We start from the raw sequence: 15,565 nt of genomic DNA, 5'->3' as shown, positions 1-15,565 counted from the left end.
GTGCTAATTGCCTGTTTATCTGTAGTACATGCCACATGAGGACAAACAGGCTGTTAGCACCAATTTCCACTGGCATCGTCTCATTGTTCTAATAACAAAGATGTGTGCCATCATAGTAATTTGAACGATGCTAAAATTTACCGAGAGTAAAGCTACACATTGAATTTATTTACAGTTACATATTTGTGGCAGAGGACAGACTACTGGTACTCATTGTCATGGGTTTGAAGGGCTCAGTGACAGGTTGCACTCGTCTCACCAAACCACTACCAATATTCAACAACCAAACCAATGTGACATGTAAACACATTCAGAATTAAAATAGCAGAAAGTAATAGAACACAACTTTATTGAAACAGTCTCAACCAATAACATCAGCGTACAAAGAGGTGATGGCGCAAGAGGTGACTGGGGTTAAAAAAGAAAAAAAAAAAAAAAAAAAAACATTAAATGCCTTTGTGAAAATTATAAGATCAAAAAGAAAAGGTGACTGACAGCACAGGGCAGAAGAAAATCATTCTCATGGAACTAGATCGACAGTGGCAGGGTATTTTTTGCATTTATTTTGTACAAAAAATAAATTAATGAAATCTTTCAAGTTTACAGGAATATCTATTTGTTGTTTTACATCACACAGACATGCTGACAATCCTACATGTGGCGAAGTTCAGCATTTTGTGTTAAAACATTAAGAGGATCTAGACAGACCAAAGCAGGCTGACTCTGATAAGTAGGCCAGGAGTTAAAAAAATAAGATTACCAATGAGAAACAAAACATTGTTATAAAAGTGAGCTGGGGCGAACACATTCAAAAATCCTGAATGTTCAACGTGGCGCGACTTGACGGTCCTTAGAATCCTTTAGGATCGCATTGCTTGAGCATTACCTCGAGACAAACCTCGCGGTCCTTGGGCAGCTCCCCGTTTGTAGCCTTGCTGATATCCCTCCTTGAATAAACAAGGATTCACAATTATTAGCCATCTTACAAATTTTAAAATGTAATGACAATGATCTGAATGACAGTCAATAAGATATTATATGAGCTATTTGATACATGAAGTAGTTAATAATGAAAGGAACCCTTACCCGCTGGTAGGTGTTATTAGAATAGTCCCGAGATGTGTTAAACTGGGTTTGACCATAACCACTGCTGGGAGCATTTGAGAAAGGAGGACGATAGCCTTCATATCCCCCTGATGACAAATTACATTATCAGTGGACCTGTAAAACTCCAACATGTATTGTGTCCTTATATTGAATATACTGTATCTCTGTAAAACACAGTTTGATGCTTGTACCTCTAAATCCATTAGAGGACCCCCGGTATCCATTCATCATGCCTCGTGCGTTCCTGGGTCCACCCCTGGGAACAGCCCTGCTGTTGTAAAAGGACTGGCCAGACTGTCCAAACCCTGCACCTGGAGAGGACTCCTCATGGCCTCCTGCTGGGGGCATGACCTGGTCTTGAGGCTTGAACCCACCAACAACTGGACAGCAGAAAACAAGACAGACGACTTTATAAGTCTATGGTACACTGGTCAGCGGTCAGTTATGAAGTTTTGTGTTAAAATACAAAATAACTTTGCACAAGATGAAAAAACTTTTGTATTTGTTTCACAGCATGCAGATCAACTATTTCAACTTCGCTGTCACCAAAGGCAAAACTATGAATGAAGCCTTCTGAAATCCTGATATATTTTTCCTTGTGCAAACAATCCTGCTTATACAAGATAACATTTGTCTTTTATGGAGTCAGAGGTTCTATACAAAACACAAAATGTACACAACCTTAAAATTTGAGTTAATTTTCTCTTAATGCTTCTAGTGTTGGCTGACTGTAGAGGTGATGCCAAACAATGTCAATAGATTTTCAAGTGTGTGTAAACTGCCAACCAGCTAAAGCTCTAGCCTCACCTGACTGTAGTGTTTCCTGTGCAATGTCAGGCTGGTCCACAGTATTCTCTGACTGGCTGCTAAACCCCTGTGCATAGCCACCAGGGAACTGGCTGGGCTGCTTCAGAGGGTCTGCTTGGCCTTCAGTGGCTGGAGGTACAGGTGCATTCATATTAAATACCTGCAGAGGGAGGACAGAAAAGTTGTCTGTATCAAAACAATATCACAATCACAGATTCTATATAAATGGGAAATGAGGGGGCATTCAAATTATTGCCCATGTAGATGGTGCACCAATAATCAACCAGTGCTTGTGCAAACAAGTAAGGAACCTTGAAGTTTTCACCAGAATTAAAAAAAAAAAAAAAAAGTCCAAACGTGTTCACTGTTGCATTGTTCAACTGGACCCAGATAGAAAGCGTACCGCTTGCACTGACTGGAAGGGTGCTGCGTTGACATTGATGCCTCCAGTGTGGGTGGGTTTGGAGACAGGTGGGAAGGCAGAAGACAGGGAACATGGGGCAGGGGACTGCTCAGACGAAAGAGACATCGAGGCCTGGGGCGGGAGGAAGGAGGTATTTCGGAAGGCAAGGAAACAAGGATTGTGGAGAGGTCAGTGCAAGAGATGGGATGTTTTTTTACTTAAAGGTTTCCTTCTACCTTATTACTATATGCAATAACTTCCGGTAATACACAGTAAATAACATCATGACATATCAGAGAGCATTACAATTAATCCACATAGCAGTACTTTTAAAATATGGCCCAAAAATACAAGAAATAACCTGTACTACTCTTGTTATTAAATGGATGCACCACTCAATGCACAAATCAAAACAAGTCTCACCAACTGCTTGCTGTACGTCCACTCTACTTACTTGTGAGGATTCTTGTGGTCCCGACACTACACTTGTTTGAGGAAGTCTGGACTCTGAGTGGGCTGTTTGGAAGACAATAAAAAAGAGAAGCACTTCAGAAACTACAGTGTATTACACTTTTAGGATCATATATTCACACCAAAACAGTGATCAGACTCTTATTAATATAATCTGAGAGAATGTATTCCAAATAAAAGTAAATGAACAGTCACTGACTTGGGGGGCAGCCCATCTGCTGCAGGTCAACAGTCTGCGCCGGCTTCATAGGCTGGGCAGACACAATGGCTGGGTCCAGAGCCTGGCCGTCAAACTCCAACATGGAGTCCTAAGACAACAAAACAAAAGTACATATATTGCTGAGTCATGGATTATATCCCGAGGCTGTGTGGTAATAAAGTACTCTTTAACTGAAAGATCTGGATCCAGAAAGCATTTGCCTTGTTCACTTGGAATTTCTTTTATCTTATTCTATTTTCAATCTGGCCCTGTTTTAATGTCTTTTACCTACATTTTATCCATTTTCTTGTATTATTGCTGATTTCTAAGTTGGTTGCCATGTGTGAGACACTGTAATTTGTGCCCCACAAATGATGATTATTTTCACTGAAGTTTCTTACTAGGTCCAAGCCGCACTTGTACTAGAGAGTCCTTTTCTGTACCTGACTATGTACTTGACCTTCATCTCCATGAGAAAAGAGACAGAGATTTCACTACATTAATCAATTAAGTATCTCAATGTATGTATAACAAATAAGGTGTCCCTCAGTAACAGCGCTGAGCTGGACAGTACAGTATATGCTGGACCTTCTCACCTGCATGAAGTTGTACGTTCCTTGCATCTGGGCCATGAGGTCTTGCACTGCCTGCTTTCTGACCACTGGGTCTGTGGCCGGAGGGGGAGTGACATGGTTCACAGTAACGGTTGGTTCTGGAGCCAGTTGGGCAGGGGGCTGGTGCTGGAGGGAATTCACCATCTAATCAACACACAATACATGAAACAGGCACATTAGAGTACACTGAAATATGCATAGTGATGTTTAGGACTGTTGTGGTACTGTAGTGGCGCATACCTGAGCCTCCACTGCCCACTCCTCCACTTGGTCTTTGTCTGTACTGCTGTACGCAGTTTCTGGAATGAACTGTCTGTTTACAAACTATAACACAAGACAACATACTGAAAATGGAACGCAGCAAAAAAAAAAAAAAAAAGAAATCAGCTGATTTGTGTGATTTATCATGCAGAATTTTTGCAACACTAATAGAAATCTCACCTCTGTGGTTTCCACTTTAATGGGCTCTGTGTATTTTTCAGTAGCTGTTCCTTCTGGAGAAAAGAAGCAAATGTAAAGAGATCTTTCTTACTGGGCCAAAGAAATATCTCACATTGCACACATATTTGCTACTGGGTTTTAAGTTACCAGGTTCTGATGGCTGCTCCCCAGCCTTAGACTCAACCACCACAGCCTGCTCCTCTCGTTCCTCTTCCTGCTCACATGTCCCATTCTGGTGTGTTTGCGCCCTGTCAAAGTAACCACTCAGCAGCACTTTGTCCAGAGTGTCCTTCAGTGCCTTATCTGGAACAAAGACAGCGTAACAAGTCAGAAAATAAAAGCATTACTTAATGATATATACACATTTGCTTCAGAAAGTAGCAACTCCATTTTAGAGTCACTCACCCAAAGGTTCAGAGAATATAGTATATACAAATAATGGATGCATAGTACAAACTTTGAGCAACACTCAGTAAATCTAATCCAAATGCAATTTAATCCAATACACAGACCTCCCACCGCTCTTCAACACCAATAATTTGGTCCACCAAACAGCTGTCAGTGAAGAGTTACACTATACACGATATGTGAATAAATTTAACCAGTAATATAGATATGAGTAACTCTCAGGCCCTTTCATTATGTCAAAGGAGCTCTCAGAGAAAAAAGGTTGGAGCCCCCTGAGCTAGAGAGAAGCCTTGTTGAGTAAAAGGTATATGACAGTGTACTTGGACTTTGCCAAATGGCAATTAAGGGGCTCACGACAAAAGAGCATGACAAAAAAATCAAACCCTTTGGGCAAAACTCTAAAAATTATGTGTGGCTGACCCCAAACATTGTTCATCATCTGGCTAATAACATCCCTATAGTGAGTTATGGGGGGGCAGCACCATGCTATGGGAGGGTTCTCAGCAGCAGGGACAGGGAGACCGGTCCAGAAAAAGGGTGAATACAGCCAAACACAGACAGATCCTTGAAGAAAACTTGCTCCAGCGTGCATGTAGCCTGAGACTGGGGCGACGGTTTAACTTTTAACCCCAAGTATACAGCTAAGAAAACACTGGACTGGCTTTGACTGTCTATGACTGTCCTTGAGTGGACCAGCAAAAACTCAGACTTAAACCCCATAAAAGATTGCAGTTTACAGATGCCTCTCATCCAATCTGACAGCACCTGAGAGGATCTGCCATGAAGATTGGGATAAACTGGGCAAAGATAGGTGTGTCAAGCTAGTGGAGACTTACCTAAGAAAACTCAAAGCTGTGACTCCTTCTAAAGCCATTGAATATATTAGCTGTGTTTGTGTGGTGGGGAATCAAAAGCCATCAAAATACTTACACGTGGTTCCTGCCACAGCCTTGTCTCGGGCCTCAAGCAGTTCCCACAAGTGTACTGAGGCCTCTTCATATTGGTCAGTCAACCTGCAGGTCACACAACAAGGTAAATAGACAGTTTGGTAATATGTTATACTCACAGATAAAAAAAAAAAAAAAAAGCAGCTATTCAGACCATTAGCATAACTTTTACAACATATTTAAGCAGTCATAATTTATTGTAACCACTGTGATTAAACTATGCACACTTAAATATTTGTGGCACTGAAAATCACAGATACCCTCTCATACCTGATGTCATAGTTCCTATCAGGTCCCACCAGTTTGTAAAACTCATCAAGGGATGTGAGGTCAGCATCAGTGAGCAAAGGGGAACCGGTGGCATCAGGTCGTTTAAGGTCCTGCCTGACACTGTCATCTCCCAACTGGTCCAGTAAAAACTGAAGCTCCAAAACTGTCTTCAGCCTCCGCTGTTCCATTTCCTCTCTCTGCAGCTGCTCTCGTCTTGCTGACTTTTTCACTGCCTTTTGAACCTGAACATAAAAAGTCAATGGAGCATTTTGTTTCACGAGGTTTCCCAAAGAAATCACAACCCAATTAAGTTTAATCCTAGACATTGCTGCACTTGTTGTGAGCAGCAGTCTAACATATTTCAAGATTATCTGGTGCAACATGTACTCAGTGAATTCTTATCATGTTAAGTTGTTATGATATGCTGCTTTAAGACTTATCCCTGGAGTATGGTATCAGTTACAACAGGTCGTGAGAACAGTATTATTTGGTAGCAAGATCTCAATGTAGAATTTGGAGCTTGCTCATGCTGTAGTTTTCCAAATCTGCCACCCAGTGTTACTAAAAGCCATACCCTACTGACAAAACCTTTAAAGTAAACGATAACATGGTTTGAACCAATCAGCAACATATAAGATGTATTGTAACTCAGGTCTCACCTCTTGGCCCAACGCCAGGAAGCTCTTCTGCAATTCTCGAGCAAACTCGAGGTTGTACATGATCTCTTGATACTTTGTCAAAGCGTCCTTCAGGCACATCGGGGGAAAAAAAATTGAGATTTGTGTATCATTAGACATTTTCCTCTAGCATATAAAGACACACAGTTTTCTTTAATATATGATAACATTGATGGGATTCTGATACAGGAAAGAAAAACAATACAATAAAAGTATTTGTGTTATTTGTAATTCATTATTATATAAATGTGCACAATTTTGAATTTATACTTCAGCAGACTGCAATGAAACAACTGCCGTTTGTCCTATCTTACCAATTGATCCTGATTCAGTCTTTCTCCCTTATTCTTCTTTTCCTGATAGTCGTCCAGTTTGGACTATAAGAATATTGAAAAGAGAAACGCAGAGGTTAGGCTGACATGAAATAGAAAACAACAGACATTTTAATAAATTAAGAATTATTTTCCAGACAAAAGTAAGGCAAATAAGTAACAATGATAAAGAGCTAGGACTGTAACCAAGACAAACAGAGAATTGATTGCTGTTGTCTGCTGTATGGAGCAAATAGGCCAAACTCTCTTAAGTCTTGAGATTGTGAATCTGGTATCAGAATTTAGAAAAATACCTACTTGAAATGAAAGACAGTTTCTTACCAGGCTGCTACAATTTCACATGCTCAAAATAAACAATAGGAGTGCTCTTCATAAACTCACTGACACACAGTACCCAATCTAACCTTACTTCTCAATCATTCAAACTAGATTTTTTTCATCTGTGTTCTCCCAAATCAGTAAATAAGGGATAATTATGTCATATCATATTGATAAGAAAAAAATAAGTTTGATGACATCCACTACAGCAAAACACAAATCTCACAACTTACTTTGGGTTAAACAAAAGAAAATGATGTGACAACATATTTTAATCTTGACAAAACTACAAATACCTTTTTCTTTTCCATGTTGCGAACCTTCTTGTCAATCACACCAAGAATCTGCTTCATGGCCTCAGACTGACTTCCATTTCCCAGGTCTGGAATGGCAGACTGGACAGCATTGTTGCCAACCATTGCTGAAGGCATCTATTGGGAGAAAATGTATTACATGCATTAAAAAAGGAACAAACTAGTTCAGGCTTGAGCAGAGGCAGGCTATAGTGACATCTTTTGTAAGGAGGGTACATGGTATGGACTGCTCTATTCTGAATTACCAATGACAAGACTGACAAACTTGGGTTATGCACATTACTTTATAAGCCTTTTGTTGCTCCTATACAAGATAAAAATCAAACAAACAATCTACTTTTTCAGATGACCATATTTCTAATGGAGCTGTCTGGATGTGTGTGAATCTGTGTGGGAGAGACTAAAGAAATACTTAATTATAAAACATTCTCTTTTAGTAAAGATTATCATTAAACAGTATTTGCTGTCAGGGTTGACTGCCAGCTAAAGATTCATATAAATGGAATCTCATACTGAGGCTACTCGGGTTATTTGTTCAATTTATGTAACGTTAGTATCCTCTGGACAGTGCTGGCATTGCCTGGCATTACTAACTTAATGTCGTCTGGGGTTAACACTAGGGCACTGAAACTGGACAGAGGAAGTGAAACCGACATGATCGAGCAAATCAGCCCGTCTTTGATTTAGGTTAAGGGACGAATTAAATTGATAATGGTTACCCTGTGGTCTTACCCCTTGTAATTAAATGGTTAGTTGGGATTAGATACGTGTAAGGACGCTGAACTAAATTAGAAAGGAAGTTATCACAAGTTAAAATGTCGGCCTTCTATTCAAAGTTAAAAACCTTAGCTCAATTTGAGACACCGGCTAACCTTACAGACAGACGCTAGCAATACACAACTAACATTAACTCACATTTCGTCGGTTTTAACGCTGTAAAACCGTCTCGCGGCTTCGTAAGTAGTCTAGTCGTTTAATGGTGCGAGGTTAACATTAGCTAGCTACATCAAATCAGTTTAGTAAACGGTGAACAACTGGTCCTAATCTCCCCGTCCCATTGTTAGCTGCGAAGCTAACGTGCTCGTTAACCTTATGCGGCTAATGCCTCGACTTAACCGGAGGTCAGTTAAAACTACCTCGACAAAATAACTATTATTCTTGGTTCATATAAAAGTAACGTATTTTCATGACGTTTTTTTAAAACCGTGAAAAACAAAGAGCACCACGGGACGCTGCGACAACTCGTTTTCAGCGAGCAAAGATGACTAAAGACGATTCGTTAAATTGCCATTTATTTGTGATGGCGTGAAATCCATACCTTTATACTCTTTGTCTTCAAAGAGATCCCCTTTGTCGGATTTAATGTGAGCTGTATAAGTGCAGTCAGTATCTTTTATCTCCAGTGGTATTTTTCTAGAAGGATGCTCAGGCTCACACCGGCCAATGGCTGACTCGCTGCTGCTGGGCTAACTGTAGCGGCTACAAGGACCCCCCTGGTAACCTCAAGACTGCCTGAGAGTAAAATTGATATCTAAAAAAATGAACAGGTGTTAAGATCCTGTTGTCAGACCTGATGGTGCTGCAGTTGATTCCCTTTCCCTTTTTGTTTTGAATGGTTGCTCTCAATAGTAGACATAAATATGATGTGTGACCAACTTTATGTAGAATAGCAGAATTTTAGAAATACAGAGGATGTACCATAAATAAGCAGCCCCATCCCTCAAAAAAGTCAATTCATAGAGAATGATTTATTTATTCATTTATTTCACATTTTATTGAGCGTAGATTTAGGCTAGAAGGAGAGTGTCCTCTAGACCCTGTCTCATGATCTCTACTTGATCAGAACTCTGATCAACATAGACCACTTATCCATTTGTGGAAAGTTAAATCTCAGCATTGGATAGATTGATGAAGCACTTCTCTAAACGCATGTTCCAAAGTGCTTTACACAAGGCAGCAGAATATGACATGCAGGTCATATAAGGCAACAGAATTAAAACAAGCAAATCAGTGTCTTAAAGTGTCTTAGTATTAGTGCAAATAAACCAAAGACAGTGTCACCAGCAAGAAGTTCAATAAAGTCAATAAAACCATAAAAATAAAGAGTTGAGTAATGTGGACAAAATATATATATATATATATATATATATATATATATATATATATATATATATATATATATATATATATATATATATATATATATATATATATATATATATATATATATATATATATATATATATATATATATATATATATATATATATATATATAGATAGAAGTGATTGTGATGGTGTGTCCAAACTTTTGACTGGTACTCTATATAGTAATAGCAAAAACCAAACAGAAGATGGCAGAGGTGTCCCATCTCCTTGAAGGGTATCCTGCTCTAAAATCTGAAAAACTATCTCCAAGCCAAGTCCTGTAGCTGCTGTCTTAGACAGTTCTCTGATGTGTGTTCACTGTCATGCTGTTGAAATTTCAGACTGTATTCTCTTTGTATTTTCAGTAGTTTTCAGTGGGTACAAGGTTACCATGAATCGACAACCATGTGTTGATGTGTATAGTAGCAGTAACTGCTGAGATGAAAGAATTTAAGTGAAATATAGAGGTGAACAGCAAAGAGCAGATCGGGAGATTCAGATTTTTAGGTGATGTACCAGACCGTCTGTAAAGACCAGGTGGTATCACATAAATACTACCAAGCCAAAACACAATCCAGAACACATGTATGTAACAAAAGTGATGTGCAGTTAACAAAAATTTGTATTTAGACATTTCTCAGTAGAGACTGAGTTGATATGTTTTTGTCACTCCACTATCTTTATAATTTTAATGGTTTTATTCCGTTATGGCTGTATAATTTGGGATTCAGAAACATATTTATTTTGTAAGAGATCAGATGGTGAAAGTTCAGTTCTCTCACACGTTGCGTCATATGGTAAAAATAACAGCATATGAGAGCATCAGTATTATTAAACCCTCAGAGCTTTAGACCTTCTCAATGAACTTTCACACCAAGTTTTCACACCTCCTTTATGATCCCCGTGTCTGTTTTTCTGATCGATGTCGGGTATGTCTGTAACTTGTGAGGTGGGGGTGTACGAATCTCTAACTCCTCTCTCTGATGTGGGCTGCTGAGTAATGGCCGTACATCCTTCAGTGCTCCTCTCCTGCAGCACATCTGACTGGATTAAATATGTGCAGAGGATTTATTGGCTGAAAACCCACAAGAGTCCCACAAACACTTCGGCCCCAGACCACTTGTAGAGCAGCCCAGGCAAGCAGAGGAATTCATCTGCAACCCCTCTGGCTTCCCCTGACTGTTTCTACTCTTTCTTTCATACTATGCATCATTGCATGTTTTCCCCCATGACCTTTTCTTTACGTTCTTATTTATCCCAATGCTGCCATTGTCTCAAAATTGTTTTTATTTTGTACCATTTCACCAGAGGTCAAATCAGGATCTTGGTTGTCTCCAGACTTTTTTTTTTTGGGTGATGAGGGCTTTTTTTCCACTGGCAGCCTCTCTTCAATTAGTTGGGCAACATTAATAATTCATGGCCCACATGTTTTACAGACAGATTACAAGCATCTCCACTTAACTGCCATCATTATCGTTATTACAGCCGGAGAATTTTATTCACCATCATGCAATTTGGGATTCAAGCGACTGAGATTTGATTTTGGAGTGTGGTTCAAGGGTGGATTTGTTTACAATGCAGTCCTTTGGGACAAACTGTGATGATTGGTATCTCCAGTCCATTTGCATTTTAAACCCAATTGCGCTGTTTATTCACCGCAGTGCATGTACAAGACCCAAACATCGTTGCTGCTGGTATTTTCAAAGATTCTACACGAGTTTCTGTGAAACTGCTATATATTCAATTATTCATATATCTCTATATTGAAAGAATGGGCTGTACTGGCTGCAAACCTAATGCTCTTCAAAGCTGTGGCCCCCATGTTTTTTCTCATTTGCGTGTAAATTTAAAAGTTGTAACTCACGAAGTGACACAGCAGCTGGAGATAAACAGGGTCATTTATTCCTCTGTGAATCCCTCACAACAGTCCAGTCCAACACTGGGTCCAACTCCAACATCTTTCTCTCTCAGTTAAACCTGAAACAAAATGCAATATCACAAATATGAGAGCTTGTCATCATGCGAGCACACACTCCCCAGAACATGAACAGATACTAATTTCTGTATAAAAAAATGTTTGCCTCTCAGGACAACTGTATGATTTTATTGAAGTAACTTCATGAGCTCCAAGGAGCACATGGCGGTCAATATCCACAGTCTGATTCAATTATATACAAAACATCTGTGGAAGATACACATAATATGACCACTGCATTCAGGTGCATGCAACAGGTGATCTGAATTACAATTTATATGATTAAGTTTTGCATGTGGCTGTGATTAACACACCAATGTTCCAACACAAAGCAAGTTACTGCATGTCATTAACCTATATGTACATTTACCCTTTTACCACATTCAGTGTCTCTCTTAAGACACACACACACACATGCATTATGCAGAACATGTGTGAATACAATAGTTGAGTAGATGGTCATTATTTATTATCCACAACTGGTGTGAAACATGTTATGACTAATGTTAACAGGCAAAAGAGAAATGTATTTATTAATATGGATACAGAAAAAAAATTCAAAACATATATACATATAAATAACAAATATTAGTTAGCAACTTCATTCTGTAAATAGAGCACAGTTGTTTCTTTTCCATGTTGCAATTGTTTCTGCTTTCTACTTGTTTTCATATTTATGTTTTCTTACATCATAAGTTCCTAATTTGCATCAGAAAACCACACAGAAGTCAATGAATTAAAGATATGACAACATGATTTATGTGACAGCTGGTTAAATAGTGATAATTATTACTTATTATGATAATGAGTGAAAGGTTTTAAATTTAATGGAAGTCAGAAGTTTTTTTTCAGTAACTTTTAAGTACAAAATTAAATTAAATTGAAACAGTTGAGACAAATGTTATTCCAAACTTATTTACTCCAAAAAGCCATATGTACAAATTCTGCAACAATTTTAACAGTACTGTGAGGATGCATGATCGCATGTCTCCCCAGCCACATGAAACACTCTTGGATGCTTTTCAACATATTTCCAATGGAAATCAGTCTTTGTCATATGTCAGCAACTGTGTTCACATATAGAAAATATTGTTCACATGTGGTAAGAAGGAGGGTGTGCACGACTGCAATTATGGACTCATCAATATTTTATATTTTTAATTAATTAATTTTTTTGCCCATGTGTTCACTAATTAAAAATATCAAGTAAAATATCAAATGTATTTGGCAGCTGATTATTCTTTGAAGACTGCGTCATTAGAAATAATGAATAAAAGTGACATGGCGTCTTTCTCACAAATTACTCTTGCTTTCCCATTTTATCATAATACTGAAACATTGTCCATGTGCAAAGAAAAGTTCAGGCGTGTTTGTTCTGTTGTTGCTAGATGGTCTACTCTCACTGTGAGGAATGAAGTAAATGAGAAGGTGGAGGAAAGGTAAACTATGACCTTTGACTTCCTTTTCTGCATTGCGTGACTAGTGTTGGCTCTCCAAGCCCAAACCTTAGTACTGGGTCAGCACTAACCCAGTCTGCTCAGTGACAGGAATCCAACACAAAAACTGATGTTATCTGACAGCGTGAAACCAGAGCAGACCTGGCACCTCTGTCCTACAGAGCCAGGCCCAGAGGGCATCATGGGAAGCCAGCTCAGGGATGAAACACCAACAGAGGTTCATGGTTTTTCGACCACCTCTGGAACTAGAGGAATAACATCTGTCAGTCATGGACATGGTTAAGGCAGCTCTCCAGTTCCAGCTACAGAATTAGTAGAAGATGACACAGCTTTCACCATTAAATAACAAGTGCATCCATGCAAAGTATCAAATCAGTTTCTTTTATAATTTTCTGGGACTGAAATATTGTGTTAAATAAAAGTGTTAAAAATATAATCCTGTCTGTCAAATTTAAGATTTTGTCAATAACATTTGTGAGGAATAATCAAGAGCAAGCATGTTAATTCTGACAAATTATGAAGAAGGAATAACAATAAGGGAACACAAGATGAGGGTGAGATGTGAAATGAGTTGAAATAAGTAGGTCCATTTATAATAGACTGAATTTAGAGGGTGTATCAGAACTTCTACCTATCTATAGTCAGAATAAATAACATCACCCAAAGGCTACACACAGTCAAAACAGGCAGATGCTGGATTTCAGTAGATCCTCATCAGAGATGACAAGAGATAAGTTGAGCAGAAATATAGAGTTGTGCACTGCTTTGAAACATTCTGTGGTTTTCGTTAAAACTCAATCCATTTTGCTGTAAAGCGGATGGAATGTGTCATGTTTACTCTGCGTTTAGATTCAAATCAGTTTGGATAAAAATCTAAACCTAAACTCAGGGCCAAATAACCTCCACTGTCCATTTGTGTATTTCAAAGTTATGGAAGTTTCGGACTTCCACTGTTACCTCGGGTGAAATCTATCCCCCCATGAAAAACCAAAACAAAAGAGATGTGGAGATAATAATGTTTCATCCAAGCAAGTCAAACCAAAAACATACTTGAATGCAGCCTGACCGTGACGATGGTATCAACCACCGACTGTAAATGGCCACAAAAATGTCTGAAATCCTTGAATATTTAGTCAAATTAAGTTTGTGTTGCAACAGTAGAGATTCAGGCTATCAAATCTTCAGTCCGGTTATCACTTACAGAAATAGATCCATAACTTTAAGCTATGAAAAATTAAAGCTTTAATAAGTTGACCTTAAATAGCACACACTTAAATCTAATGTCTATAAGTGAAATATGACAGGGCAGGCGGACAGGGAAGACCTGTGCAGAAAAAGCCCACATGACTTGCTGGGAAACACAGTGCCTAAATGAGAAATGTAATACACATTCATCATATGCCAAGGCAGAGCTTAAACAAACAAGCGTGGACCTGGATAATGACAAATGTGCGACTGTTTTAAATGAGTGTGCACAGAGCTCTGATATATGCATGATTGTTTCCTATAAGTATTCATGCAACATTGGGACACACAAGCGGCTGACGTCTGGTTTACATCCTCAACAAAAGTCTCTGTCATGACTACCCCGTATCCCAGAATTCCCTGTGCTTCTAGTGAGACGTTTGCACAGAAAGAGAAAGTATCTGGACCCTGTCAGGGTTTCCCTAAAGACTCAATTATACAGACTGGCTAAATTAGATCAACTTTGATTGCTATTTCAAATGATGGGAATAACATGAAGTTGTGTGTTTGTCATTCCCACCCATCTCTCGCTGTCTTATTGCTGTGTGAGCGCTGTGCACAATTCTGTCCAGAGCTGGTGAGTGAGTGGGCGTTGTGACAGTGATGAAGGGCTGACGTGGCAGGTGCTCTGCGGATGATCTGGGGTCAGACTCTAGATTGAGCCTGAAGAGCTTTTAAGGGAAGGCAGGCTTTTGACATTATGCACCAGGCATCTGTCACAGTATGTGGATTTATACAGAGTAACCAGCACCTTTATACTCCATCACAGACACACACACACCCCGCTGCCACGCAAAGGTTGAAACTCCCTTAAGAAGAGCACCAGAAGCACAACAAGTACACCACAGTGACCTAGACCAAGTTGAGTCATCCACATCTTGTTCCACAACAAGTCTCCATTTCTGTTGCAGGAACTCGTGTGTCTTTTTCATGTCGGTATACCAGTATATACTATAGGTTGCGTTTTGCTGTCTGTGTATATTTTTGCATGTGTGTATTTACACATGTGCTTGTTGTCATCATTAAACTGCCTTATTGCCTTTCCAACCTCATTGTATAAACATATCATACAACAGTATTTGTTTCTAATTTTAAATGATTATTAGTACCACATGGTATTTAATGTAAAAATGTTTTAGTGTCAATGCAGTTAAACAGTGTATTTTGAATTACTGTGGCATTCTTGTTCCAACTTTCCAAGACTATTAAAACTGTTAATGTAAAATAACATATCACTGATTTGATAAAACATAAACATGGCATCATGTCCTATGAACATTTCTTAACCTGGTGTCTCACCTCTTCATTATCAACAACGATCCTGTCACATTATTTAGAGAAGAAATATATGATAGTGTATACAGGCCTAATGAAGTTCTTGTTAAAGTAATATGTATGAAACATAAATGAGGAAAGTAGAATGATTCTTTATA

The 15,565-nt window shown here is 38.8% G+C and overlaps 1 protein-coding gene across 1 annotated transcript; it reads right to left on the bottom strand.

The window, feature by feature from the left end:
• Positions 1-332: 332 nt before the first annotated feature.
• LOC111238333 (caprin-1-like) lies at positions 333-8,767 on the bottom strand. The gene is made up of 17 exons (XM_022767786.1): positions 8,627-8,767; positions 7,291-7,425; positions 6,659-6,721; positions 6,327-6,413; positions 5,668-5,909; positions 5,381-5,463; positions 4,190-4,345; positions 4,043-4,095; positions 3,842-3,925; positions 3,584-3,745; positions 2,988-3,096; positions 2,772-2,833; positions 2,318-2,449; positions 1,915-2,074; positions 1,299-1,487; positions 1,087-1,193; positions 333-947 (listed from the first exon to the last, which is right to left on the bottom strand). The coding sequence occupies exons 2-17, from the start codon at positions 7,423-7,425 to the stop codon at positions 861-863; spliced, it is 1,911 nt and encodes a 636-aa protein (XP_022623507.1). The 5' UTR covers positions 8,627-8,767; the 3' UTR covers positions 333-860.
• Between the last annotated feature and the right edge of the window lie 6,798 nt (positions 8,768-15,565).

Source organism: Seriola dumerili, unplaced genomic scaffold (assembly GCF_002260705.1).
Source record: "Seriola dumerili isolate Sdu_G_001 unplaced genomic scaffold, Sdu_1.0 BDQW01001299.1, whole genome shotgun sequence".
NCBI lineage: Eukaryota > Metazoa > Chordata > Actinopteri > Carangiformes > Carangidae > Seriola > Seriola dumerili.
The sequence above is the reverse complement of the archived record's forward strand: the minus strand, read 5'-3'. Positions and strand labels throughout refer to the sequence as shown.

What these genes read in the sequence shown, in the direction of transcription:
- LOC111238333 (XM_022767786.1), bottom strand. Translation starts at nt 7,425, where the DNA reads ATGCCTTCAGCAATGGTTGGCAACAATGCTGTCCAGTCTGCCATTCCA. An exon ending in GGCTGTGGCAGGAACCACGT is followed by an intron (nt 4,346 to 5,380) that starts GTAAGTATTTTG and finishes TCTTTGTTCCAG; the next exon opens with ATAAGGCACTGAAGGACACT. An exon ending in GAACGTACAACTTCATGCAG is followed by an intron (nt 3,097 to 3,583) that starts GTGAGAAGGTCC and finishes TTGTTGTCTTAG; the next exon opens with GACTCCATGTTGGAGTTTGA.